The 26,837-nt window shown below is 34.7% G+C and overlaps 1 protein-coding gene across 6 annotated transcripts in view; it reads right to left on the bottom strand.

Moving 5' to 3' along the window:
- The window catches only part of LOC118544892 (transcriptional regulator ATRX), a 303,532-nt gene that overhangs the window by 170,939 nt on the left and 105,756 nt on the right, over window positions 1–26,837 (bottom strand). For all 6 annotated transcript variants that reach the window (XM_078064338.1, XM_078064341.1, XM_078064339.1 and 3 more), the window contains 4 exons: window positions 22,279–22,351; window positions 12,333–12,466; window positions 11,678–11,854; window positions 4,912–5,005 (listed from right to left, as the gene is read on the bottom strand). In XM_078064338.1, coding sequence (XP_077920464.1) covers window positions 4,912–5,005; window positions 11,678–11,854; window positions 12,333–12,466; window positions 22,279–22,351 — 478 coding nt within the window. The remainder of the gene's footprint in view (window positions 1–4,911; window positions 5,006–11,677; window positions 11,855–12,332; window positions 12,467–22,278; window positions 22,352–26,837) is intronic.

The following is a 26,837-nucleotide window of genomic DNA, read 5'->3' as shown; positions in this document are numbered from 1 at the left end:
CGTTAATTGTAGGAGACCTCAATACTCCACTCTCAGCAACAGACAGATCATCTAAGCAGAAAATCAACAAGGAAACAAGAGCTGTGAATGACACACTGGACCAGATGGACCTCATGAATATATACAGAACATTCCACCCTAAAACAACAGAATACTCATTCTTCTCGAGCGCATATGGAACTTTCTCCAGAATAGACCATATACTGGGTCACAAATCAGGTCTCAACCGATACCAAAAGATTGAGATTATTCCCTGCATATTCTCAGACCATAATGCTTTAAAACTGGAACTCAATCACAAGAAAAAATTTGGCAGAAATTCAAACACTTGGAACCTAAAGACCACTCTGCTCAAGAATGTTTGGGTCAACCAAGAAATCAAAGAAGAACTTAAACAATTCATGGAAATCAATGAGAACGAAAACACATCAGTCCAAAACCTATGGGATACTGCAAAGGTGGTCCTAAGGCGGAAATATATAGCAATCCTAGCCTCACTCAAAAAAACAGAAAAATCCCGAATTCACCAACTAACTCTACACCTTAAAGAACTAGAGAAAAAGCAACAAACGATGCCTAAGCCACGCATTAGAAGAGAAATACTTAAGATTAAAGCAGAGATCAATGAATTAGAAACCAGAAACACAGTAGATCAGATCAACCAAACTAGAAGCTGGTTCTTTGAAAGAATTAATAAGATTGATAAACCACTGGCCAGACTTACCCAAAATAAAAGAGAAAGGACCCAAATTAATAAAATGATGAATGAAAGGGGAGAGATCACGACTAACACCAAGGAAATAGAAACAATTATTAGAAATTATTATCAACAACTCTATGCCAATAAACTGAGCAATCGGGATGAAATGGAGGCCTTCCTGGAAACCTATAAGCTGCCAAGACTGAAACAGGAAGAAATTGACAACCTGAATAGGCCAATAACCAGTAACGAGATTGAAGCAGTGATCAGAAACCTCCCAAAAAACAAGAGTCCAGGGCCTGATGGATTCCCTGGGGAACTCTACCAAACACTCAAAGAAGAAATAATACCTATTCTCCTGAAGCTGTTTCAAAAAACAGAAACAGAAGGAAAGCTTCCAGGCTCATTCTATGAGGCCAGCATTACTTTAATCCCCAAACCAGGTAAAGACCCCGTCAAAAAGGAGAATTTCAGACCGATATCCCTGATGAAATATGGATTCCAAGATCCTCAACAAAATCCTAGCTAATAGGATCCAACAATACATTAAAAGGATCATCCACCACGACCAAGTGGGATTTATCCCCACGATGCAAGGGTGGTTCAACATTTGCAAATCAATAAACGTGACAGAACACATTAATAAGAGGAGATAGAAGAACCATAGGGTCCTCTCAATTGATGCAGAAAAAGCATTTGACAAAATACAGCATCCTTTCTTGATTAAACCTCTTCAGAGTACAGGGATAGAGGAAACATTCCTCAAGTTCATAAAATCCATCTATGAAAAACCCACAGTGAATATCATCCTCAATGGGGAAAAGCTGAGAGCCTTTCCCTTAAGAAAGGAACACGTCAAGGATGCCCACTCTCGCCACTATTGTTCAACATAGGACTAGAAGTCCTAGCATCAGCAATTAGACAACAGAAAGAAATAAAAGGTATTCAAATTGGCAAAGAAGAAGTCAAACTCTCTCTTTTCGCAGATGACATGATACTTTATGTGGAAAACCCAAAAGACTCCACCCCCAAATTACTAGAACTCATACAGCAATTCAGTAACGTGGCAGGACACAAAATCAATGCACAGCAATCAGCTGCTTTCTTATACACTAACAATGCCACTGTAGAAAGAGAAATTAGAGAAACGATTCCATTTACAATAGCACCAAAAACCATAAGATACCTCAGAATAAACCTAACCAAAGAGGTAAAGGATCTATACTCTAGGAACTACAGAATACTCATGAAAGAAATTGAAGAAGACACAAAAAGATGGAAAACCATTCCATGCTCATGGATCGGAAGAATAAACTTGTTAAAATGTCTATGCTACCCAGAGCAATCTATACCTTCAACGGCATCCGGATCTAAATTCCAATGACATTTTTCAAAGTGCTGGAACAAACAATCCTAAAATTTGTATGGAATCAGAAAGACCCCGAATCGCCAAGGAGATGTTGAAAAAGAAAAACAAAGCTGGGGGCATCACGTTGCCCAATTTCAAGCTATATTACAAAGCTGTGATCACCAAGACAGCATGGTACTGGCACAAAAACAGACATATAGACCAATGGAACAGAACAGAGAGCCCAGATATGGACCCTCAACTCTATGGTCAAAAAATCTTTGACAAAGCAGGAAAAAATATGCAATGGAAAAAAGACAGTCTCTTCGGGCGCCTGGGTGGCTCAGTTGTTTGGGCAACTGCCCTCTGACCCTCCTCCCTCTCTTGCTTTCTGTCTCTCATTCTCTCTCTCTCAAATAAATAAAAATAAAATCTTTTAAAAAAAAGTCTCTTCAATAAACGGTGCTGGGAAAATTGGACAGCCACGTGCAGAAGAATGAAACTCGACCATTCTCTAACACCATTCACAAAGATAAAATGGATGAAAGACCTCAATGTGAGACAGGAATCCATCAAAATCCTAGAGGAGAACACAGGCAGTAACCTCTATGACATCGGCCACAGCAACTTCTTTCAAGATACATCTCCAAAAGCTAGTGAAACAAAAGCAAAAGTGAACTTTTGGGACTTCATCAAGATAAAAAGCTTCTGCACAGCAAAGGAAACAGTCAACAAAACAAAGAGGCAACCCACAGAATGGGAGAAGATATTTGCAAATGACACTACAGATAAAGGACTGGTATCCAAGATCTATAAAGAACTTCTCAAACTCAACACCCAAAAAACAAATAAGTCAAAAAATGGGCAGAAGACATGAAAAGACACTTCTCTGAAGAAGACATACAAATGGCTAACAGACACATGAAAAAATGTTCATCATCATTAGCCATCAGGGAAATTCAAATCAAAACCACACTGAGATATCATCCTACATCAGTTAGAATGGCAAAAATTGACAAGGCAAGAAACAACAAATGTTGGAGAGGTTGTGGAGAAAGGGGAACCTCTTACACTGTTGGTGGGAATGCAAGTTGGTACAGCCACTTTGGAAAACAGTGTGGAGGTGCCTCAAAAATTTAAAAATAGAGCTACCCTATGACCCAGCAATTGCACTACTGGTATTTACCCCAAAGACACAGATGTAGTGAAAAGAAGGGCCATATGCACCCCAATGTTCATAGCAGCAATGTCCGCAATAGCCAAACTGTGGAAAGAGCCGAGATGCCCTTCAACAGATGAATGGATAAAGAAGATGTGGTCCATATATACAATGGAACATGACTCAGCCATCAGAAAGGATGAATACCCAACTTTTACATCCACATGGATGGGACTGGAGGAGATTATGCTAAGTGAAATAAGTCAAGCAGAGAAAGTCAATTATCATATGGTTTCACTTATTTGTGGAACATAAGGAATAACATGGAGGACATTAGGAGAAGGAAGGGAAAATGGGGGGCGGGAATTGGAGGGGGAGATGAACCATGAGAGACTATGGACTCTGAGAAACAAACAGGGTTTTAGAGGGGAAGGGGGAGGGAGGATTGGTTGGCCCGGTGATGGGTATTAAGGAGGGCATGTACTGCATGGAGCACTGGGTGTTACACGAAAACAATGGATCGTGGATCACCACATCAAAAATTAATGATGTATTGTATGGTGACTAACATAACATAATAAAATAAAATAAATAAATAAAATAAATACTATATGAAACCAATCATATAAAATGTCCAGAATAGGCAAATCCATATACAAAGTAGATTAGCTTTTGCCAGGGAATGGAGGGCAGGAAGAATGGGAAATGACTGCTAATGGGTACAGGGTTTCTTTCTGTGGTGGTGAAAATGTTCTCAAACTAGATAGTGGTGGTGGCTGAAGAACTTTGTGAATATCCTAAAAACCACTGTATTCTACACTTTAAAATGGTGAGTTTTTGTGTTATGTGAATTCCCAGTTTTAAAAATCTCTCCTTGTATCCTATTGTTATTTCCCTAATGTATATGTTGCTATATTCCAGGCAGAACCTGGTAAGTGCTAATCTAAAAAGATCTGCAATGTTTTAAAATTTACAAGTATTAACACACATACCACATCCACACAAACACAAACAGCCCATTTGATAAATTATAAAAAGATACTACTCTAGGGGAACTACACTTGATCTTAGCCAAAACGCCAAGATGCAATATTCTGGAGGAAACAAAAAAATTCTTAGAATGGTTAGTATTAGCTAAAATACTACACTAAGAAGTAAGCAGATTTTAAATAACTACTAATCTAGATCAGTAGCTATGTGTATTAAGAGAACAAACAAACCTTAATTACTATAATACTAGTATACTACTAGGACCAATAATTAACATTCAGGAACATTTACTATTTGCCAAGTAGGCATATTATAAACCCATTCAATGTCCATAATAATCAATAAGGTAAGTACTATTGTAATCTCCATTTTAAAGACAAGGAAACTGAAGCACAGAGTATTCATACGAAGAGCAAATAGTAAAGCCAGGAGGTAGTTTGTCTACATAGCCTCTTATTTACTACACTATAGCATCCCCCCATAACAACCAAAAAGTACAGTCAAGACTGTTTTTGCACACTGAAAGCCCACCTGGTTTATAACACATAATTCAACCATATATGTTTATATGTATTCTTACTTTTCACAATTAGTATCAAATCAAAATATTAAATATTTTACTTTATTAGTAACAGCAACCTTTCTACAAATAACTTGAAGCATGGTTATTCATATTAATTCTTACAATTTTTGAAAAAGTGATATAATATTTACCTTGTTCTGGGCCGTTGTTCATCTTCGGATTCACTAACTTCTTCACTAACTCCTGATTCCTGGAAATCAGAATCTTCAGAATCTTCACTGCTCACTTGAATAAAAAAAAATATTAAGTTATTAAATACTTCCCAACAGAAATGCAATTCACCAAATCTGTCAATACATTCACATTAAAACATGGACCACTGTGAGACTATCTATAGTATATACATTCGTAGATATTACACATCATACAGATTAGATCAGTTAATAACTCAAATAGTATTTATAAAAATAATTCAAATGTATTCCAACTATGGTTATAAAATTATGGTTCTATATTGAAATATAAGTATTAATTGTGTATGAATTAACAAAATGAGAATTTAACTATCAATAAAATAAATTCATTATTACCAAAGGTGAGTAAAAAGAATTCTGGTTATTCAAAACAAGCTGAAGTAGGCTGACCAAGATGGAGTAAGGGCAAATAAAGACTCTTCTGCCATTTATGACAACTAGAAACTATGAACAGAATACATAAAGAAGTGGCCTAAGCACTATGAAAAGGAAGTAACAGTCGGCAGATTGGGAACTGAAATAAAAACCTGAATAATGATGCCTATAAAATTGGGGTTAGGGCATTGACTGTGAGTGTCATTGGTTTTTTTTTCCTCCTTTCTTCCTGGTTTCAACAAGAAGGCAGGCTGAATTCCAAAACCATGCAGAGGGTGCTGACGGTAAAACTGGGAGAACCCCATTTCTAGCCACAGCACTGAGAAAAGGGACCTGGGCCCTGCAAATCATGAAAATAAAGGGAATCCCCAATTTTTCTTTTTCTCTCAAAACTTTTTTTCTGTACCAAAAGTGCCACTATGACACAGGTATCTAAAACCCCAGGAGAATACCCATCTTTCTGGCCAGAGGAAGCCAGGCAGGGAAAATACAAGATGAGCCTGAAATATCTTGTGGTACCAGAAAGTAAAGCAGTGCTCAAAACATTATGGGGGTATATTGAAAGGACACGTGATCCAACTTGAAGGAGCTTCCAATAGCCAAAGCTGAAACAATCTGAGCGACAAAATGAACAACTGGATTACAACTCTCAGAATAAAATATCCATAGATCCATATTAACATAAGTAATGGGATAAATAAATAATGCAAACAGCCCTTTCTTACGATTACTACTGTATAAGTAATGAAAGAATTAGAAAATCACTGCTAGATAAACACAGTAATTGCTTCAGGCAAGATGAATGTTAGAATTAGTGGCTGAAGTATGATGAGAAACAGGGTATTTGAATAGTCTCTCTCCACAAGGTATTAATTCAACGTGAATAGAAAAATAGATATTTCTGCAGTGGAAAAACCCAGCAGACCCCAAATGAACAAAGCAATCAATATTAATATTACCAGTAATAACTGTCATATAACCTTGGTGTATGATATACTGAGAAAGATTAAATATCACTTTTGTGGTACTCGTGTCAAAATGCAATAATAACCTCAATCCAATCATAAGAAAACATTAGACAAATACATATAGATGGCCAGTCTAGAAAATAACTGATCAATACTCTTCAAAAGTGTCAAGATCATGAAAGAAAAGGAGAAACTGTCACAGATTGGAATAGATTAAGGAGACATCACAACTAAAAGCAATGTGGCATCCTACATTGGATTCTGGAGCAGAAAAGACATTAGTGGAAAAACTAATAATAAGCAAATAAGATCTATAGTTTACTTCAGAGGTCAGAAAACATTTTATGTGAGAAGTCTGATGGTAAATATTTTCAGTTTTGTAGGCTATATGGTCTCTGTTGCAACTACTTATCTCTACTCAACTCTGCCACTATAAACACATGAAAACAGTGAGTAAGTATAATGCGGTTCAGGTATAGCCTTCAGGTATAGTTAGCCAACCCCTAGTTTAACTAATTAGTATTGTATCAATGTTAATTTCCTGGTTTTAGTTATCATACTATAGTAAGTTTAAAGATTAGGGAAGCTGGGTAGAAGGTATAAGGGAACTCTGTACTATTTTTACATTTCTTTAAACCTAAAATTTCAAAAAAAAAAAATTGCTGAATGGGAAGAAATCAGAGAGGGAGACAAACCATGAGAGACTCTGGACTCCGGGAAACAAACTGAGGGTGGTTACAGAAGGGAGGGGGGTGGGAGTGGGGTAACCAGATGATGGGTATTAAGGAGGGTACATGATGTGATGAGCACTGGGTGTTATACATGACTAATGAATCATTGAACACTACATCAAAAATAAATGATGTACTAAATGTTGGCTAACTGAACATAATAAAAAAAAAATTGTTAAAGATCATGACCTGAGATCAGAATCTAATGTCTGTTCTATCCAAAAAAAAAATAAAAAATAAAAAAAACAGGCTAACGTAAGTAAAGAATTGCTATTGGGGGAAACGGGAATAAGGAGTTACTGTTTAAAGAGTGTCAGTTTGGGCTGACATAACAGTTGTGAAGACAGAGTGTTGATTGTTGTACAACAATATGAATATACCTAATGTCACTAAATTGTACAATTAAAAATGGTTAAAATGGTTAAAATTTTATGTTGTATTATACCACAATAAAAATAAATAATAATAATAATAATAATAAAAGAACTAAGCAACTCGGAACGTGAGGGAGCACACGGGCCCACATGCACATACATACAAATCCTTTGATTGAGTAGAATTCTAGGGGCGCCTGGGTGGTTCAGTCGGTTAAGTGTATGCCTTCAGCTCAGTTCATGATCCTAAGGTCCTGGGTTCGAGCCCCGCATTGAGCTCCCTGCTCAGTGGGGAGTCTGTCTCTCCCTCTCCATCTGCCTCTCCCCCAACTCATGCTCTCTCTCACATGCTCTCTCTCTCTCACAAAAATAAATAAAATCTTTTTTAAAAAAAAGTAAAAATCTAAACCTATTATTAATTTTTCATCACTTTATTTTGAAAATTTTCAAACCTACCAAAAATTTGAGAGAATTACTGAATGAACATCTACATCCCTTCTCCCTTCTACATCCCTACAATTTACTTACTGTTAAGTTTATTACATTTGCTTTCTCGCTCTCTATACACGCACACTTTTTTATACTGAGCCATTTGAATTTAAGTGCAGATATCATGACACTTTACCCTTAAACGTAAGGATACTGTCCTATATAACTAAGTAACATTATCACACTTAGAAAAATAATATCAGGGGCACTTGGGTGGTGGCTCAGTCGGTTAGGTATCTGCCTTCGGCTCGGGTCATGATCCTGGAGTCCCAGGATCAAGCCCCACATCGCATCAGGCTCCCTGCTCAGCAGAGTCTGCTTCTCCCTCTGTCCCTCACCCCATTCTAGTGCTCTCTCTCACTCTCTCAAATAAATAAAATCGTTAAAAAAAATAACATCAATTTAATATCATCTAATATAAAGGCAATAATTACATTTTTAAAATTATCACCAAAATAACTATTATAACCTTTTACAAATTCAGGTGGAAACTGTAAGTTCACATGTTGCCCTTGATTTACTAAGTCAGCTACTCTCTTGATTTCTCCCCACTGCCTAACTTAAGTTTCCAGACAACACAGGCATATTGGGAGTTTGCAAAACTTGGAAAATCATGCAACTTTAAATGTAGTATCAATCACTATGATCATAATCCATATTAGAAACATACATATGATGGGATTTTGGTTTACTCCCTCTTTCACAAACAAATGAAAAAACACTTGGGTAGGGCGCCTGCGTGGCTCCGTCGTTAAGCATCTGCCTTCGGCTCACGTCATGATCCCAGGGTGCTGGGATGGAGTCCCACATTGGGCTCCCTGCTCAGCGGGAAGCCTGCTTCTCCCTCTCCCACTCCCCCTGCTTGTGTTCCTGCTCTCGCTATCTCTGTCTCTGTCAAATAAATAAATAAAATCTTAGGGAAAAAAAAGACACTTGGGTAATAAATTACCCACAGAAGAGGCCAGTGGACACAGGTCAGGTCACAAAAAACTTACGTTTTAATAAAATATTTCAAATGTAACTGTGCCTACTAAAGGACTCTATATTCTGAACTGAGCCCTCAGAGGCAAAATCAGTATTTCCCCTTTTGTTGAAGATGCACAGGAATCATGTTAAGTTATGTAACCTGCTTAAATTGCTCAGTTCTTTATAGAATCTGAAAGACAAGCTTGTAGTCATGCTGCAAGGAAATCTGTAAATTAAGCATTCACAAAATGACATATTATTATTTATTAATAGGAAAATGTCCTTGACATATTAAGTATATAGGCATGGGGGGAAGCCATCCTCTTCCTCTTTAATGAATAACTGCTGCTCAACAGCCCTTTAAATATTCAGGATTCCAAGATTCTTTCCTTAGCCCTTCATCTGCACATTACAGGCTCTACTAGGCCATCTCATTACTTTTGTCATATTATACATATACCATGAAAACTCCAAACACCTGACAGTCATCCCAGACTTCTCTCTTTCACATCAGTTAACAAGAGCTAACAATTCAGTCTCTATATGACCAAAGTCAATTCTCCTCTTCAACAACCGCACTTGGTATCAACTATAGCAGTATCCTCCAAATAGATGCAAATCTAAGCTCTCAGTATCACAGAATAACAGGCAACTAATCTGGTCATATTATATTCTTGGTTAAAATCTCTCAATGGGAACAATGAGTGGTTGGGCTGAGGCTGTGATTCATGAGTACTAGTAATGAATGTCCTGTGCCATACATGTTCATCAAGATGTCTGCTTATAAAATGTGTCCTTGTCTGTATGTATAGTATACATCAAAGTTGTTTTAAAAAGTGGTGGTATTCCTCTGTGAATATACTAAAAACAGTTAAATTGTACACTGTAAACAGGCAAACTGTATGGTTTGTGAATTATATCTCAATACAGCTACAATTCAAAAAAATGAAAAATAGAAATAATTTTTAAAATTAAAAAATAAAGGGAACTTTCTACGGCTCTCCAGCCTATAGAGCCTACTGTACTTCTCAGCCACTTTCAAAAATGTTTTCCTATTCCTAGTGGCAAAAAAGAGTTTATTTGCCCTCCTGGAGTTTGGCAGTAAAGTTTTCAGAATCTGCCCCAAGAAACCAAAGTTTCTCTGAACATTTTGTTAGCCAAAATGTTCAAGAAAATTTCACATTTAATTTTTCCATATACTTGTGATTACTTAAAGAATGCTCTCCCCCAATGTTCAAGTAAAATGGACACACCAAAGAGGTGTGCAATGTTTAGTCTACAGCCTCATGTACCCATGGGTCCACTGCCAAGTACTCCAGTTTGAGAAACAAAAGCTTACAAGTGTCTCCCACACTTGGTGTCTGTCTTCCCCCAGCTTCATTTCCTGTTGTTACTTTCCCTATTCCCTCCTATAGTCTAGCTATACCATGTTAACTGTATCCTGTCCCCCATGTGCCAAACATTTTGCAGAGGCTTCTAAAGCTTTTCCCCCGTTTATATTATAAATCTTCACATCTACCTGCTCCTCAATTACAACTTGCTCTGCTGAGTGAAACTCTTCATCTTTGTGAAGTCGTCTCTGGGGATAACTGCCATCCCCCAAGAAGCTCAAGAAATCTTCCTTTGTGCCACACTATACAATACCTCTGTTATAGAAGACATCCCTCACAATGCTATAATTTCATATAATATTAATGTCAATAATTCTTACAAAACTACGGACGCCAATCCTGGCTACATATCAGAATCATGTCAGAGGTGCTTTATAAAATACATGGATACCTAGGTCTCACCACCACCAATTATGCTGTAATTGGCTTGGGATGGAGTCCTGTCATATGTATATTTCAAAATCCCCCAAATAATCCACATGTGTAGCCAGGCTGAAAACTACCATACAAAACAATGATTTCGTCATTCATTTTTGTATTCTCAATGTTTACCATGATGCTGGAAATAGGTAAGCACTCAATGCAGAAGGATTCAGACTTTTAATGTAATGAAAATTTAATCTGACTACATACAAGCTTTGCATATAATAAATCCACCCAAATTAATTGCATCTTCTATCCTTCCTTAAGAAAGCATTATTTCTTCCTGCAGTTATAAGCAATCGTATATTGTCTACATAGCCTTTAAGTATATCTTATTTATTGTCATATTTATCTTTTTAATCTAAGTGTGTATGACTACTAAAGGTTAAAAATATTCGTTGTGTCATCTCTCAAGTTTCTCGGTTCTCTTCCCACTCTAAATTCTTTATTTCACTCTCATGTAAGAGAACAATTGTTACCAGTGTGCTGATATTCACTTAATATAGCTGGTCCAGGTATATTTAAATTTCATTACTATAATTAGTTTATAAAACCAATATGTTCCTGGGGCACCTGGGTGGCTCAGTCAGTTAAGTGTCTGACTTTTGATTTCAGCTCAGGTCATGATCGCAGGGTTGAGAGATCAAGCCCCACGTCGGGCTCCACACTGAGCATGGCGCCTGCTTGGGATTTTCTCTCTCCTTCTCCCTCTCCCCTCCTCCTCTTTCTCTCTCCCTCCCTCTCTTTTTTTAAAAGATTTTATTTACTTATTTGAGAGAGAGAGAGAGAAAGCACAGGAGGGGGGAGGGTCAGAGGGAGAAGCAGACACTCCGCTGGGCAGGGAGCCTGATGCGGGACTTGATCCTGGGACTCCAGGATCATGATCTGAGCCGAAGGCAGATGCTTAACTGACTGAGCCACCCAGGCACCCCCTCCCTCTCTTAAAACCCAGTATATTCCTTACATTCAGAATTAAAATGTCTTACCTTTCCTTCTATTTCTGCCTTTGGCTTCTTTGTGTTCTTTAGGCTTCATCTTTTTTTCTTCTCCAGATTCTCCATCACTCACAGTGAGTTTGTGCCTCAAAAGCCTATGTCTGTATCTTGGCTTCTTAGATTCTTCAGAATCTGAATCTGATTCAGAATTGACTTGATTTTTTGCTTCTAAATGGAGAAAATGAATCAGTAAAGCCTTCAGACTTTTTTTTCCTTTAAAATGTTTTATAAAACTATTTTGTTTGTTGAAAATTATCAAGATTTAATGAAAAAGATCAGAGCTTGCACTTACTCTGATATCACTGGTAATACCAGGCAACCTCATACATCAGACTTGATCTATTACTATGATTAAATACTGATTAAATATCACCAATAGATTTTTTAAATCTAAATATCACTTGTAGATTTTTTAAAAGGTAAAAAATATTTTGCTTTAGAAATCATCTGTTTATTGGCAATAACTGACAAAACGTGCACAATTATTACCAGATACTCAAAAGGAGTAAAAGTAGTAGTAAAGTTTTAAATATCTTAATAAACTCCAAATACATATATTATGAAATTTCATGGTCAGATAGTCCTCAAAGACTGAACTGGTCAAACAATCAAGTTATGACATCCTACACTTCTCTTTGAAGCTCACCCTCATCTCCTGGGTTTTCTTCATTATGTTTTCCAGTTCTTTTTTTCCCTTCTTCTGGTTCATCATCTGAAGATCCATCCTCATCAGAGGAAAGATTGGCTTTAATTTCTTCTAAAAGCATCTTCTTGGCAATTCTTGAGTAAAAAGACAGTAAAAAAAACTATATATTTGGTGGTGAAGTGTAACAAATTTTTAAAAAACTTCTATCAAAATAGAAATAAATGTGCAAAAAGATTTTATACTGTCAATAAAAGACTACCAAAACCATGTTTTAACCTAAGCTACCAACCAAAACTTTTGAAAATGCTCTTAGCACTGATTTTTTTTTCCAATTCTAAATACTTCTGCAATTTATTTCAAAATCTGAGGGACATTTCTACTATTTTGACCAATTGCAATTTCATGCTGCATAATCTTCCAATCCTATATTTGCTCTGCTGCCATCATCCAACAACTACAATATCAGATAGGCCCACATAATAAATCAACTTATTCAGACAAATGGCATTCCAAGACAAAACTCCACATGAGAAGACTATTCAAAGCAAAACATATTCTTAGAAAATCAAGGTTGAGGCACTTTCTTATCAAACAGTGCCTCAAACTAGTGAATAATATTTCTGGCACTTAAATTTCAATTTAATTCATAAATTCTGTAAATGAAATGAAAGCATATACCATATACTAAATATTGAAGCAATCAGAAATCCCTAATAATATTCAAACTAGGGCAGATAAGAGAAGGGACATGAGTGTTATTAATTATACACATGGTAAAAAAACACAAAATACCATAAATGAATCTTCACTTTCCAAAAAAGTAGACAGTGCAGTAGCCTCACTCATACCAAAATTTCTCAAGATGTTCCTCAAAGACCAATTTGTTAATGGAAAAATCAACTACTAAAAGCATGAGAAGATACTTCTTTAATGCCATCTTATGTTAAAATAAAATATAATCCTAATAAATTTCCATGTTTACGCTAAAGGAAAACATCTGAAAATGTAAAATAAAAGCAATCATGCAGCTTTTGTATAAGAGGAGGTGTTTTGCACCTGGAGTGTCTTTGTGATATAAATTTATAAATCACAGTAACAAAGGAATACCTTATAGAAAGGTTCAAAACGAAGGCAGCATGATTCTCAGTTTTCCATGAACTAATACTAACTCTTATGGGATAAACATCCACTCTGCAATCAAGATTAACTCTCTAGCTCAGTCAAAAACTTACAGGTGATTATGGAACTTCTGTTATTTTTGGATTTGAAACCCTTCTTTAGATTTCTTAACATACACTCACATTTCAATCAAGATTCACTCAATGGTAGAAGATGTTAATGCCTTGGTAATTTTATTTGAAAGGCAGACTGTTCAATACTAGTTTTATACAAAGATATATAGGCAAAGGCACCAAAACAGACTGAAGCAAAATAGGTGATCACTTCATAAATACTTATATTTAAGCCTTTTGGTGCTTCCTTCCCTAAACAGACAGATTAGAAATATTTAGACAACACAGAGAGTTACCAAGTGCTAAAGGAAACCACAGATGAGTTTGCTTTTTTGAGGGTTTTTTATCTGATTTGTGTTTCAATAAAGTGAAGATTAGATCACTCCAATTTAAATCCTACTGGAGTTGAGCTATAAAGTGTTGTTATTACATTTCTAGATCAGTGGTTTGCTGACTTGGATTGTACACAGTAAACTTTTTTAAGTGAAGAATAATATAGGATTATCAACTTCTCATTTTGCCAAGAATAAAAATTTAAAGCCAAAACTGTTTATTTTCACCATTTTATAAAATAGACTATTTCAACACACCCTCCACAAATTAGGAAACAGTTTCAGAATGAAGGGTGGTTCTTTAAATTTAATAAAAGCATCTGCCTAGAAAAACTCTCTAAAATCATCTTTAATACACACTACATTTGTCATTTCCCATGGACAAGGAGAAACTTTCTTGAACCAATTTGGGTAAAACCACTGTTTTGGAATGTGTGTGTGTGTGTGTTTGTGTGTGTGTGTATACACACACACACATAAATGTAAAGTGTTGAATAATAGATTGCAAATAGAAAAACATAGTTCACTTGCAGTTACAAGATCTTATATAACCATTTAGGTAGTACAATAATAACCAATAAAAATACAAGTACTAATTTAGTTACACTAAAGGTTACTTCAATCACCTGATTTCAGTTTGTATTTACAAGTTCAAAAAAAGTCTAAAATTCTATGTTATCTGTAAAGACTTGGTTAATTTTAAGAAACCATAAAATTTGTCTTCTTTCAAACTCTAGACTCCTAAGAATATGTCTACTAAATGGAAGGTCAAAATATGTAAACCTACCTAATTCATACTCAAGTTCTAGACTGTCATGAAAAAACTGAGAAATATGATACACATGAGAAAATAAGATACAATTTTATATCAACTGTGAAATTACATAATAAATCATGGAAAATTATACGAGATCCATACACTGAAAAATTACATGATTTATCAATCAACAACCTTCATTAAGAACATAATATATAGAACAATCACAATCACTTTAGAAGTAGGAAAAAAATTACAAAATTCAGAGAATGGTCATTTTTCTCCAAACTGAAAAGTTACATACAGAGTGATGGAGATTCCCTTAGCTTTACCTCCCTAAGATGGTTTAGATTTACCCTCTAACACCTTTTGACCAATGGAAAACCTAATGTATAGCCATGTATATTAAGCCCTAAAAAGAATAAAGTTAAATCATTTTGCATGACTGATGGCTCAAGTCCACTATGTCAAAGACACACGTATCATAAACCTAGCCTACCACATAACCTACACCTCAAAGTTAGAACTTAATTTCAAGGACCTAAGGGCTGAGGGTGACCTTCAACCTGAGTAGTCAGCAAACATGTTGAGGTGAGATGTGTCCCATCTACAAAGCCTGCTGTGAGATGCTTTAAGGGAAACTCCACTACCTTAACTCTTGAGTCACGGGCCACAGAGACTTCAAGGACATCATCACTCGAGAACCAGCTGAGGCTGGCAAAGCATCATTTTGGAGGCCTCGGCTGGACCCGTGCTGGTATGCATGTGATGGATGTATAGTCATGATCCCTAGTTGATTTCTGTTTGCTCTGAAGTTTCCTTTCTTGAGGCTTTCCAGGACGTTTCTGAGAAAATCATCCAGGCAACAAGGTACTGCCCCCCTGGAATCTCAATGCTCAATATTACATCTTGGGGCAGGTGTAGCATCCAAAGCAGTCACGACTCTATCAGAAGCATTAGAGACACAGGCTGTGCCACTCTGTGGCAGAAAACCTGGGCAGAGCTGGAAGTAATGGAGCCACTCCTCCATTTTCCTGAAAGGGAGGGAAGGGAGAGGGGGAGAAAGCAAAACAATATGGGAGGAAGGGTAAAAACCCACAAAAAAACAATGATCGGAAATGGTGCATGAGAGAATAATAGAACCCCAAAACCCAAACAAGCTAAGGCTTCTAAAGCACATAATACCAAGATAATGTCTTATTACCCCTTACACCTTCATCTACTAAAAGGAAGCAAAAATAAAATAAGGAATCAGCCCAACAATACAAAGACAAACACCCAAGCAGGAAAAAGAGAGAGAGAGAGAGGGAGAGGGAGAGGGAGAGAGAGAGAGAGAGAGAGAGAGAAAGCCAAGAAAGCCTTTAGTTATTCTGATCCTATCTAGAAAGGAAATGCATAATGTTCCTTGTGTAAGCACTCAAACAGGGAAAGAAAGTAAACTACCTCTTGCTGGTACATAAATCAATAATTCAAAACATTAAATTTCTAAAATAGGAGCAATCAAGAGAGGGATCTGTTGCACCATGGAGGTTTTAGAGAAACAGCCATTACAGAAGCAACACAAAATTTTACAGCTAGAAAAAGGGACCTTAGAGTCCCAATACTGTCATTTTACAGATGAGGAAACAGGCTTAGCAAGGGAAAATGTTGTGGCCAAAGAAACAAAGCTAGTTAGTGGCAAAGCGAGAAGTAGCACCTAAGATCCTGAATCCCAATATTCTCTAATTTTACTATGCCAGTGCTATAGTCTCTACTCATTCACTACTACTATGCTTATGAGTACTTGGTGAATCTACTATAGTCACATTCTTAAAGATAACTGTATTTTATTGATTTCCAAATATGCATTTAGAAATGAAAGAATTGAAGCTTCAATTTTTAAAAATTTTTTTAAGAAGTTACATCTTTAGTCCAGTATGCTCCATCTCTAAAATGCACTTGACAGGCCATCTCAGATATATCCCTATAATCTACTGTTTTATCTTTTAGGAGGTTCTGAAAACAGGTTTGAAGAAAATTGCTAAATAAAAAATACAATTTTAGAAGGCCAAAAACTATGGTGCATCCATGCACAAAGATGACAAATTTTTTTTAAAATTGCTTACATTTTGTGTACAATACTACAATAGAATTAGTTTAAACAGAGAATTCTTTTTCTTTTAAACAGAGAATCCGGAATAATATTATAGGTTTAAATGCATACCCTTTAGAGACACAAAACAAGTATCTATGTATATGCTAGGCTAAAATATCATACCATATTCAAAATGTTGATATGTAAAACAACTCAAATGACTACAGCCAAAGAATATTAAAAACTTTTTGTGGAAACAAGATGGTGAACCCATATTCTTCTAATAAAGTGTGAGGCATTAACAAATGTTATATACTTCAGGGTTAGGAATAAAAACAAGTATTTCAAACTGGTTGACGGACACTAAGGAGGGCATGTGAGGTAATGAGCACTGGGTATTTATTATATAAGACTGAAGAATCACAGGCCTGTACCTCTGAAACCAATAATACATTATATGTTAACTAAATGAATTTAAATTAAAAAAATGTTTTAAAAAAACCTAAAATATTTCATAGAATTACTATTTAATTCCTCATCTTCAAAATCTGTATCAGTATTTTTTTAACTCAGTTCAAAAGTAGTATTCTTGATATGAACCTTCTATAAAAAATGACTAAGGCATAATGATCTGTACCCAAAAATGGTGGAGTTTATGAGATAATGATGATGTTAAGTGAATAATCAAAAAGCTAAACAATGGTTTGAAACACTTGTTAGTCATATGTCCTACAATGTTTGCAGTTAATGAAAAACAGCACTGTTTTCTTTTTAGTGAGGGTACCAGGAAAATTAGTATCAAGTAACTTTTTTAAAAAAATCTTAGAAGTAGAAATAAGGCTGTATGAAATACCCACAGTTTATTAACAATTTATATATAAGCTATAATGTTTGAATAAACTCAAATTACAAAATGTGCATTCCCTGATTTTATACAAAATCCAAAGCAGTTTTAGAGGAAATTTTAACAAGAAAAATTTTATTAACATTGATATAAATTTAGAAAATTTGATCATATTAAAGAACTAGTTTAATATTTTCTTATACTTGAAAGGTAAAAACAGGATTGACTCATTTTTATTTATAAACTTCAAGGCTAAAGACAAAGGAGACATATATTAAGTCAGAAAAATGAATCATTTTTTGCTAACACTAGAAAATACAAACTCCCTTTGCGGGGGTGGGGGGGCTATTTTCCATTCTCTAAAAGTCCCAATATCACCAAAGAACAGAGAACAGGAAAGGAAGGCTAGATACAATGTTTAAACCTTAAGCAGAGAGATCACCACTACTGATCATATTTATTTCCTTGCTGAAAATTCTAGCAAAAGAAAGAGATCTTATGGCAACTGCAACCAGTTTAGTTATCTACAAATGGATCCTATATACAGACTAGACACCTATATATACTTAAATGACTTACAATACTTACCTGCACTATAAAAACAAAGTAAACTGAAAAAGAGTTACCTTAAAATTGCCAGGAATTAAAAACCCTTGCTCAAAGATAAAAACAAGTAAAATGCTTCAGGTTTTTCAAAACAATAAAGGAGAACCAAAGCAATTTTGGTAACCAAACAGGACCACCATGGAAAAAAAAAAAAAAACATTTCACAGAGAAAAAATTATTCCAGATTTAGCAAATTCGTATAAAGAATAAAGACAGGTGTAGAAGATGAACATTCTGAAAACTGCTTAAAATGGAAACCAAATGAAAAGTCTTGCTGAAGGGACTTGAGATATACTCAACCCATTAAACATTGCTGAAATCAGGTAAACAATCATTAAATATCTTCATTAGCATGAACAACATTGAGGAACAATTAATTACTTCTGAAAATATGCTGAATTAATAGTACAGAACCTTCATCAACAGAATACCCCCACCAAGCTAGTAGGGAAAAAACAATCATTTGTATGTTTACCAGTTGAAAAGTAAAGTATTACCAAATAACAAAATAATTGGAAATTTTTAAGGCTACAGTGTAGTCCTACTATAATTAAGTAGAACTTCTATTAACAATGGGCAATTCCTTTAAGCAATCTCCACATCAAATTTTGCTTCTATGTAATAAGTATTTAGCCCCACTGAGAAAGAAATTATGAGAAAACTATGGAGTATTATTAGACCCAATTAAGCATTCTTCAAATATAAGGTAAATATTTGCATGTGTGTTCCAGGGGAGGGTATCCATATAAAAAAATCTCAGCTTTTAGTCAAAATTGGAATAAAGAAAGAATACTTAGAAAAAATCTATAAATAAAGAACATACTGAAAAGAATTCTTTTTCGGAGAGAATGGACTCCTCACTGATTTAGTAATGCAACCTCTAAAGACAAGCCTGGTTTAATGATCCTCAACACTAACACTGTTAAACTTGAACAAACTAACATCTTACCACTCAGGCTAATTCACAGTGTAGGTATTCAAATATAGGATATTAGAAAATGTTTGGTCAAAATATCCCTTTTACAGAATCATACTGTATTTTCAATGCCAGATAACTGTAGAAATGCAACCATAATAAAAAAATTACATAAATAAATATTTTTTCAATGAAAGAACCAATTTAAAACACAATAGGTATCTGAAAGGCAACATTAACATAATGGCAAATTCAAACAGCTGACTTTAAAATTACATGTGTAATTTAAATAACCTGACAAACTATTTCATATTATTCTCCCTTTCAAAAAGTACATTAAGTCTAAGCTAGAAAATTCTAAGTAAATTCCCAATTATACAAAATTCAAACTATAAAGTTAGTCTATTAACATTTTTTTCTAAAAAGTTCAACCAAAAAAAGTTAAACTGTCAACCTATATTTTTTAATTATTAAATAAATGCAATTAAACAGAAATTAATTTACAAGTTAGACCACTCTATCTCACAATAGCATACATTTACTTTCAAATATGAATGATGCTACATAACACTATGCTAAAATACCAAATTTATATATTCACACATACTAAAATATTTAGGACATGGCTAAGTTTTTTAAATGACCTCAAAAACTATTATAGCTTTAAAAACAGAAAAGACAGAAACAGTAGTGAAATCCACTGTAAAACTTTCCCATAAATATATATAAGTACATATGTTTAGGGAATTATAAAGTATTTACTTCCTCAATATCAGAAATATCAAAACTTCTTTGGCTACAAACTACCCTCCATACCTTGATTTTAACAAATTCTTTCAACTTCCATGAAAAGATGCATTATAATTAAAATTAAATGCTTGAACAAGAAAAAAGTTTTATAGAAATTTATTGCATCCAAATACTTAAGCATTGGCATTAATACACTATTTACCTCTCCATAAACGTCAACACTGAAAATGTATTAACAACATTGCTAAAAAGTTAAAGCATAAGAAATGTATACACAATTTATACACAATTACACAATTGTGTACAAATTTACACAGAATTACAATATGCTATGTACTAAAATACAACCTACTCAAAAATGTGAAATTGGTAAATATAACTCCAAGACTTAATCATGATCCGCAAATAAATTTTTAAAAGTTGCTTAGTGCATATTCAAATATGCTCAAATACATTATCTATGCTAAAATAGTTCCAGAAGGTATTTGTATGCCCATCATGGGTATTAGATACCTCTTTGGTATGTTGAAAATGAAACAAGTTATTAATGATATATTTTATAAAGGCACATTGAAATAAGTATAAAGAAAAACATGTTCAAGATAAAATTCTTCTCAAAAGTACTGAACAGGGTTGTATTTTGTAATCACAAATACAAGATGGAATTAAATAGACTTTCCAATAAAATACTTGCCAGTTACAGAGAGATATAATCAAGCAACTTAAAAGATGAAAATGATATTCATATTTTGACAAGTTCTAACGCAAATATAAAATTATCATACCTCAATGACACTCTCATTTGGTGGCTAAATATGAGATTAAGGTTCATCACGTATATAGTTAAATTAGAATATAGCATGTATTAAACATTATTAGCCTTTTAATAACATTTGAGTCCTCATGGTTTACAGGAAAACAAATTAGTAGTCTAAATAAATAGAGGAATTAAAGCATTTTAAAAGAGATTTTTTTAAATGCTTTCATAATCGTGCTATGATCATGTACTATAAAAATTGCTGATGAATAAAATGTATGCCTTTACCAATCCATTCTGGACCCCACCCCATCTCATAAAATAATGGATACATATATTTCTTAATAAAAAAACGTAAGTAGGTAAGCAGCATCTGAATCATTGTGCCCATGATTAATCTCTATTTAAAAGTACAAAATAAAATTGTTCATTTACCTTAATAAAAACATTCTCCTATTAGAAGAATGCTGATATTAGAAACAGAAAACCCTATCAGCATCAACAAGATATAGAAAACAGAGCTAGAATAACAGCCGGCCCACAGCATTTACTAACTCAAAGTTAATTTCCCACAAAATTATGACACAAAAATTACATGCATATTTTCATGTTTTCTTAATATTGTAACTTACTAGTAGGAATAAATGGATGGTTAATATAGTGTTCTTTAGTAAAACCATCAAGTCTATCATTGATAATCGGGTGTTGGAATTAATTAGGGAAAATTTCATCCAACCCTTTCATTTTAGGAATTAGAAAATATTGGCAGAGTAGTTAAGTCACTTGCGCACAATCACACAGCTAAAGAAGTTTTACAACTAGAAACCAGATATTCTTATCCCCATTATTCTAAAATTCCACCTACTACACCACACGATCTTGTTGAAGATTATGAGTGTGGGATATACTATATTTCAGGAAGGGTTTAAAAGATAGGTAAAAAAAAAAAAAATTAGGATTATATTCTTTAATACATTTTCATTATTCTTCATTGTTAGGATATGGGTGTGTCTTTGTATTTTTTTCTTCTCCCAGCCATCCCTTAGGTTAAGTGAATCTGTAAAGGCTACACTGTTTACTTCTAACCTACTGTTTAAGTCTTATTAAAGTTAATACTATCATACTATCTATTTTATTTGAAAAATGGTTAAAATCCAAATCAGTCTGGACACCTTGTAAATTGATACTTATTTTGAAAAGAATTTCTTAATCTTACATATCAGAGCAATCTCCTTTTCTTCACTTTGAATGCGTCTTAATAAATAGGACCACCATATTAGATGGCAATTAAAAACAATAATCAGATATTGAGGAGAGAGATGTCTGTTGTCACCAATTTATTGAGATATGATTTATCTTCATCAATAAAATAATCTGAAATTAAAATATTCTCAAAAAATTATCACAGTTTACATGGGAACGTAAAATTGACAGTGCTGTATTTATAACACACCCTATGCTAGGTGTGTTAATATTTATATTTACTTTCTCTTAAGGTTTCTGAGTTTTAGCCCATTTTCTGGCCTTTCTTTCAAACTTGCAGGAAGACTGTGAGCGAGTCTTTCTAAGGCAGGCACTCCTGGTTTTTACAACCGGCTTGCGGTTCCGTTGCTGCTGTTTGTGCCCACGCCTAGGGTGTGTTATAATCTTTTTTAAGTCCTTACAGATGGAATCATACCTATTCTCAGGATCATTGTCGTCATCATCATCATCCACTGTGACAGGCACTGATTTAGATAAGGCTTCATCTCCTTGAGGGGAAAAAAGTGTACTTAAAATTAGCTTTAAATTATCTATATAAGTAAAATCATGTAAAATAAAACTGAAAGCCAAAAACATCAAAACAATTAGTGGGTTCTAAACTGTACTCTGGATCCAAAACATGAGTAAAAAAAAATTATAGGGAAAGCACAATGGGGAATTTATGAAGTGCCAGCAGTAAAACAATAGTTGGATTTTATATATTTCAAAGTTCCTTCCCAGAACACAACAGTTTTAAAGCTAATCCTTCCTAGTAACAAGTCTTTATCAATTTGGCATCACAGTACCAAAACTTTCTTGCTGAAATAAGCTTTGTAGTGATCCATTTTAAGTTTAAAGTTAACAGATGTCTAATTTATTCTGTTTTAAATTGAAGAATAGCAAAATTGCTATTAATATTTTGGTAGTAGCAAGTAAAATAATACTTAAATCTGTACTGTAGTCATGATCAGAATTACCAAGAGATATATTCAAGTATAGTAAAACTGATTTCCTTATAAAAAGCTACACTGCTATCCTTTGATTAAAAATCTAAAGAGGTTAGGATTTGTGCACTTCACTGTATGTAAATTTTACCTCAAAAACAAACTTATATATTAACCTCTAATTAATACTATATAGGCTGAAGTAATTAGGGAGTAGTATGCTGATGTTTAGCATTTATTTTGAAATGCAAAGATTTCAAGGGCATTACATTGAGTGAAGAAAGCCAATCTCTAAAGGTTACACACTTCATGATTCCACCCCAAAATAACAAAATTAGAGATGAAAATGAAATTAACACTTGCCAGGGGTTAAGAATGGGGATAAGCAAGGGGATGTGTATAAGGGGTAGCACAAGGGACCCTTGTGGTAATGGAATAATAGTTCAGTATCTTGGTTGTAGTAGTGGTTATACAAAGCTACACATGTGATAACAATTGCATAGAACTATACTTACATATACATACACTCACAAATCAGTGCATGAAAAACTAGTGAAACTGCAATAAATCTTCAGTTTCCTGGTTTTGATATTGTATTATAGTTATACAAGATGTCACCACTGGGGGAAACTGAATTAAGGGTATTGTTCAAGACCTCCCTGTATGTTTTTTGTTTTTTTTTTTTTTTTTGCAATATCCTGTGAATTTATAATTAATTCAAAATGAACAATTAAAAAGGGAAAAAAATTAGGTACATTGATGGATAAATAGAAGGATATATAAACAGGTATGTGATAAAGCAAACACAGTACAATGTTAATGACAGAAACTTTCCTGTATATTTAAAACTGCTTTGAGGGCACCTGGGTTGCTCAATCAGTTAAGTGTCTGACTCGATTTCGGCTCAGGTCATGATCTCAGAGTCATGAGATCAGGCTCTGTGCTGAGCACGGAACCTCCTTGAGATTCTCTCTCTTCTCCCTCCCCCTCCCCCAGCTCAAGCACTCTCTCGTTCTCTAAATAAATGAATCTTAAAAAAAATAAAATAAAATTGCTTTATAATAAAATATAGGGAGAAAATGAAGGAAAAAAATTCATAAAGAACACAGACAACTATAGGTTCAGGATAGAAATATGCTAAATACGGAAAGGCAAAAATAAATCTTAGAATATCCTACCAAACTCACAATAAATACCTCCAGCAGACCAATCTTCAAATGAAATATTACTAGAATACTACTGTCATTCCTCTACTACACTTTCCAAAATCTGACACATCCTTCCAAGTTGAGTTCAAATGTTACCTGTTCTTCTAAGTCTTCCTCTAATATTTAGATTAAATGGCCCACTTGCTATTTATTACGCAGCCCCATTTTAGTTTTATATGTTTCTTCTGGTATTTTTTTAAATAATGACTTATCTATGTCTATCTTGTTCACTGGACTGCAATCTCCTAGGACCATGTTCTTCATTTTAGTTGCTCATGCCATTCCCAAGTCCAAATTTTTCTAGTAAACTATTGTACCTCATAATAGGATACCCAACTATGGCTGAATAAACTGGAATTATCTAAATATATGGGAGCAGGGGAGCCTTTTTAAAAGTTCAAAAATAATGTTCCCTTAATTAAGTTGGACACATTAAGAAAATATACTATGTTTATATATGCATACAAATTATTAAGGAATGCCACTTATCGGGACGCCTGGGTGACTCAGTCAGTTAAGCGTCTGCCTTCGGCTCAGGTCATGATTGCAGGGTCCTGGGATCGAGTCCCGCGTCAGGCTCCCTTGCTCAGCTAGGAGCCTGTTTCTCCCTCTGCCTGCCACCCCCACTGCTTGTGTGCTCTCTCTCTGACAAATAAATAAAATCTTCAAAAAAATAAAAGGAATGCCACTTATCATTGGCTCACACCCAAACTTATCTTGAAACAGTACTTTTTATAGTGCTTATTTTCAACACCCTTCATAATCTTTTCTGCTTAAGCATTTTTACAAAGGCCAATTTTTAGATGTGTTAATTCCCAAGCAAAATTATCTTCTTTTTTTCATCTAAAGTAATCAGTTCCAAGAAATATCCAGGGTAAAGAAAATCCAAACAACATGGCTTATTCCACCAAATAGTTGAGAGACTGGCATCTGCAGAAAAGCTCAATTCTCAAGGCTTCTGTGGATACATACATGAAAAAAGGATCACCTCCTAATCAGCACGATGATCCTTCAGAACAAAGTTATATGGAACACAATGATCAAAATGGAACACAGTGATCTAGACCAGTGCTCAGGTAAGGAATTATTGGGAAATGCACCCTACAAATATTTGCCATACGTTGCCATCTCTTCTTAAGATCTAATGAATACATATTACACTATGTATTAATAATACCAAACATGAGAGGTATATCATACAAACCTCTCATATGTGTCAAATCAAGTTAGATTTTGGGAAATGAAAATCAGCAATTGAAATCAAACATGTTGATTTCACTAGGGAAGTTGTTTAATCATGGAAACCAGTTTTCCAAAGTTTAATTCAATAGCCTACAATTTGCCAATGAGAATACTCCACGTAACTACTCACGATTTATTATTCTTATACTCTAATCCTTAATAAGAGTTTTCCCAACTAACCTGATAACAAAACACTGAATACAAACAATCTCTTACACTACCATACAGTTGAGCCTTGAACAACACGGCTTTGAACTGCACAGCTCCACTTATACATGGATTTTTTTTTTTACACTATAATTACTTTCTCTTCCTTATGATTTTCTTGTTATTTCCTTTTCTCTAGCTTATACTTTACTGTAAGAATATAGTAGATAGTATATAAAATATACAAAATACATGTTAATCAACTATTTATGTCATTTGTAAGGCTTGCAGTCAAGAGTAGGCTATTAAGAATTAAGTATTTGAGGGGCGCCTGGGTGGCTCAGGCGTTAAGCGTCTGTCTCTGGCTCAGGTCATGATCCCAGGGTCCTGGGATGGAGTCCCGCATCAGGCTCCCTGCTCAGCGGGAAGCCTGCTTCTCCCTCTCCCACTCCCCCACTGCTTGTGTTCCCTCTCTCGCTGTCTCTGTCAAATAAATAAATAAAATCTTAAAAAAAAAAAAAAAGAATTAAGTATTTGAGAAGTCAAAAGCTAAACATGGGTTTTTGACTGAACAGGGGGTGAACATCCCTACCCCCTGCATTCTTCAAAGGTCAACCGAAATTCTGAAATCAAGGCTCTCAAAACTAAGTTTTACAAGCTGTTGCCAAAGTTCATTTGGCTGCAAAACCTAATCTAAACTGTTTATTCCATTAAGTATGAATGTTCACACGTTTTGTGCAGAAATACTAATTTGTTTAATTATGGGAGTGTTGTCTCACATGTGATTGGGGCTATTACATAATATATGCTAACTAATCGATACTATCTTTCTAAAAGTCAAAAAGTTGGAAATTCTGAAACACTGAGGCCAACAATTTTGCAGACAGTAGTTAAAAGTCATACACGCATCTGATACAGCAATGCATTAAACTGAATATGCCATGAAAATCACACTTCGTTTTCAAAACAACTCATCAGATAAGCACTCCATACAAGGAATGTGAAGTTTTATTAAAAAGCAATATTCGGGGATGCCTGGGTGACTCAGTTGGTTAAGTGTCTGCCTTCAGCTCAGGTCATGATCCCAGGATCCTGGGATGGAGCTCTGTGTCCGGCTCCCTGCTCAGCAGGGAGTCTGCTTCTCTTTTTCCCTCTGCCCCCCCCCCCACCAATTCTCTCTCTCTCAAATAAAATCTTTTAAAAAAATAAAAAAATAAAAATAAATAAAAATCTTAAAAAACAATTCAAGTTAATTGCACAAAACCTAATTGGGATAAATGGAAACTCCTAACCTAAGGACTGAAAGGAAAAATTTAAACATTCTGCCTGTGCTGGGAACACATTTATACCTAAAATCTCCTTTATAAAAATTTAAAAATAAAGTTCAGGTGGATTTCTGGTGAAGATGGCAGAGCAGGAGGATCCCAGGCTCACCTCATCCTATGGTCACATCT

The sequence above is a fragment of the Halichoerus grypus genome, chromosome X (genome assembly GCF_964656455.1).
Source record: "Halichoerus grypus chromosome X, mHalGry1.hap1.1, whole genome shotgun sequence".
Classification (NCBI taxonomy): Eukaryota; Metazoa; Chordata; class Mammalia; order Carnivora; family Phocidae; genus Halichoerus; species Halichoerus grypus.
This window is presented reverse-complemented; position numbering and strand designations above follow the sequence as displayed.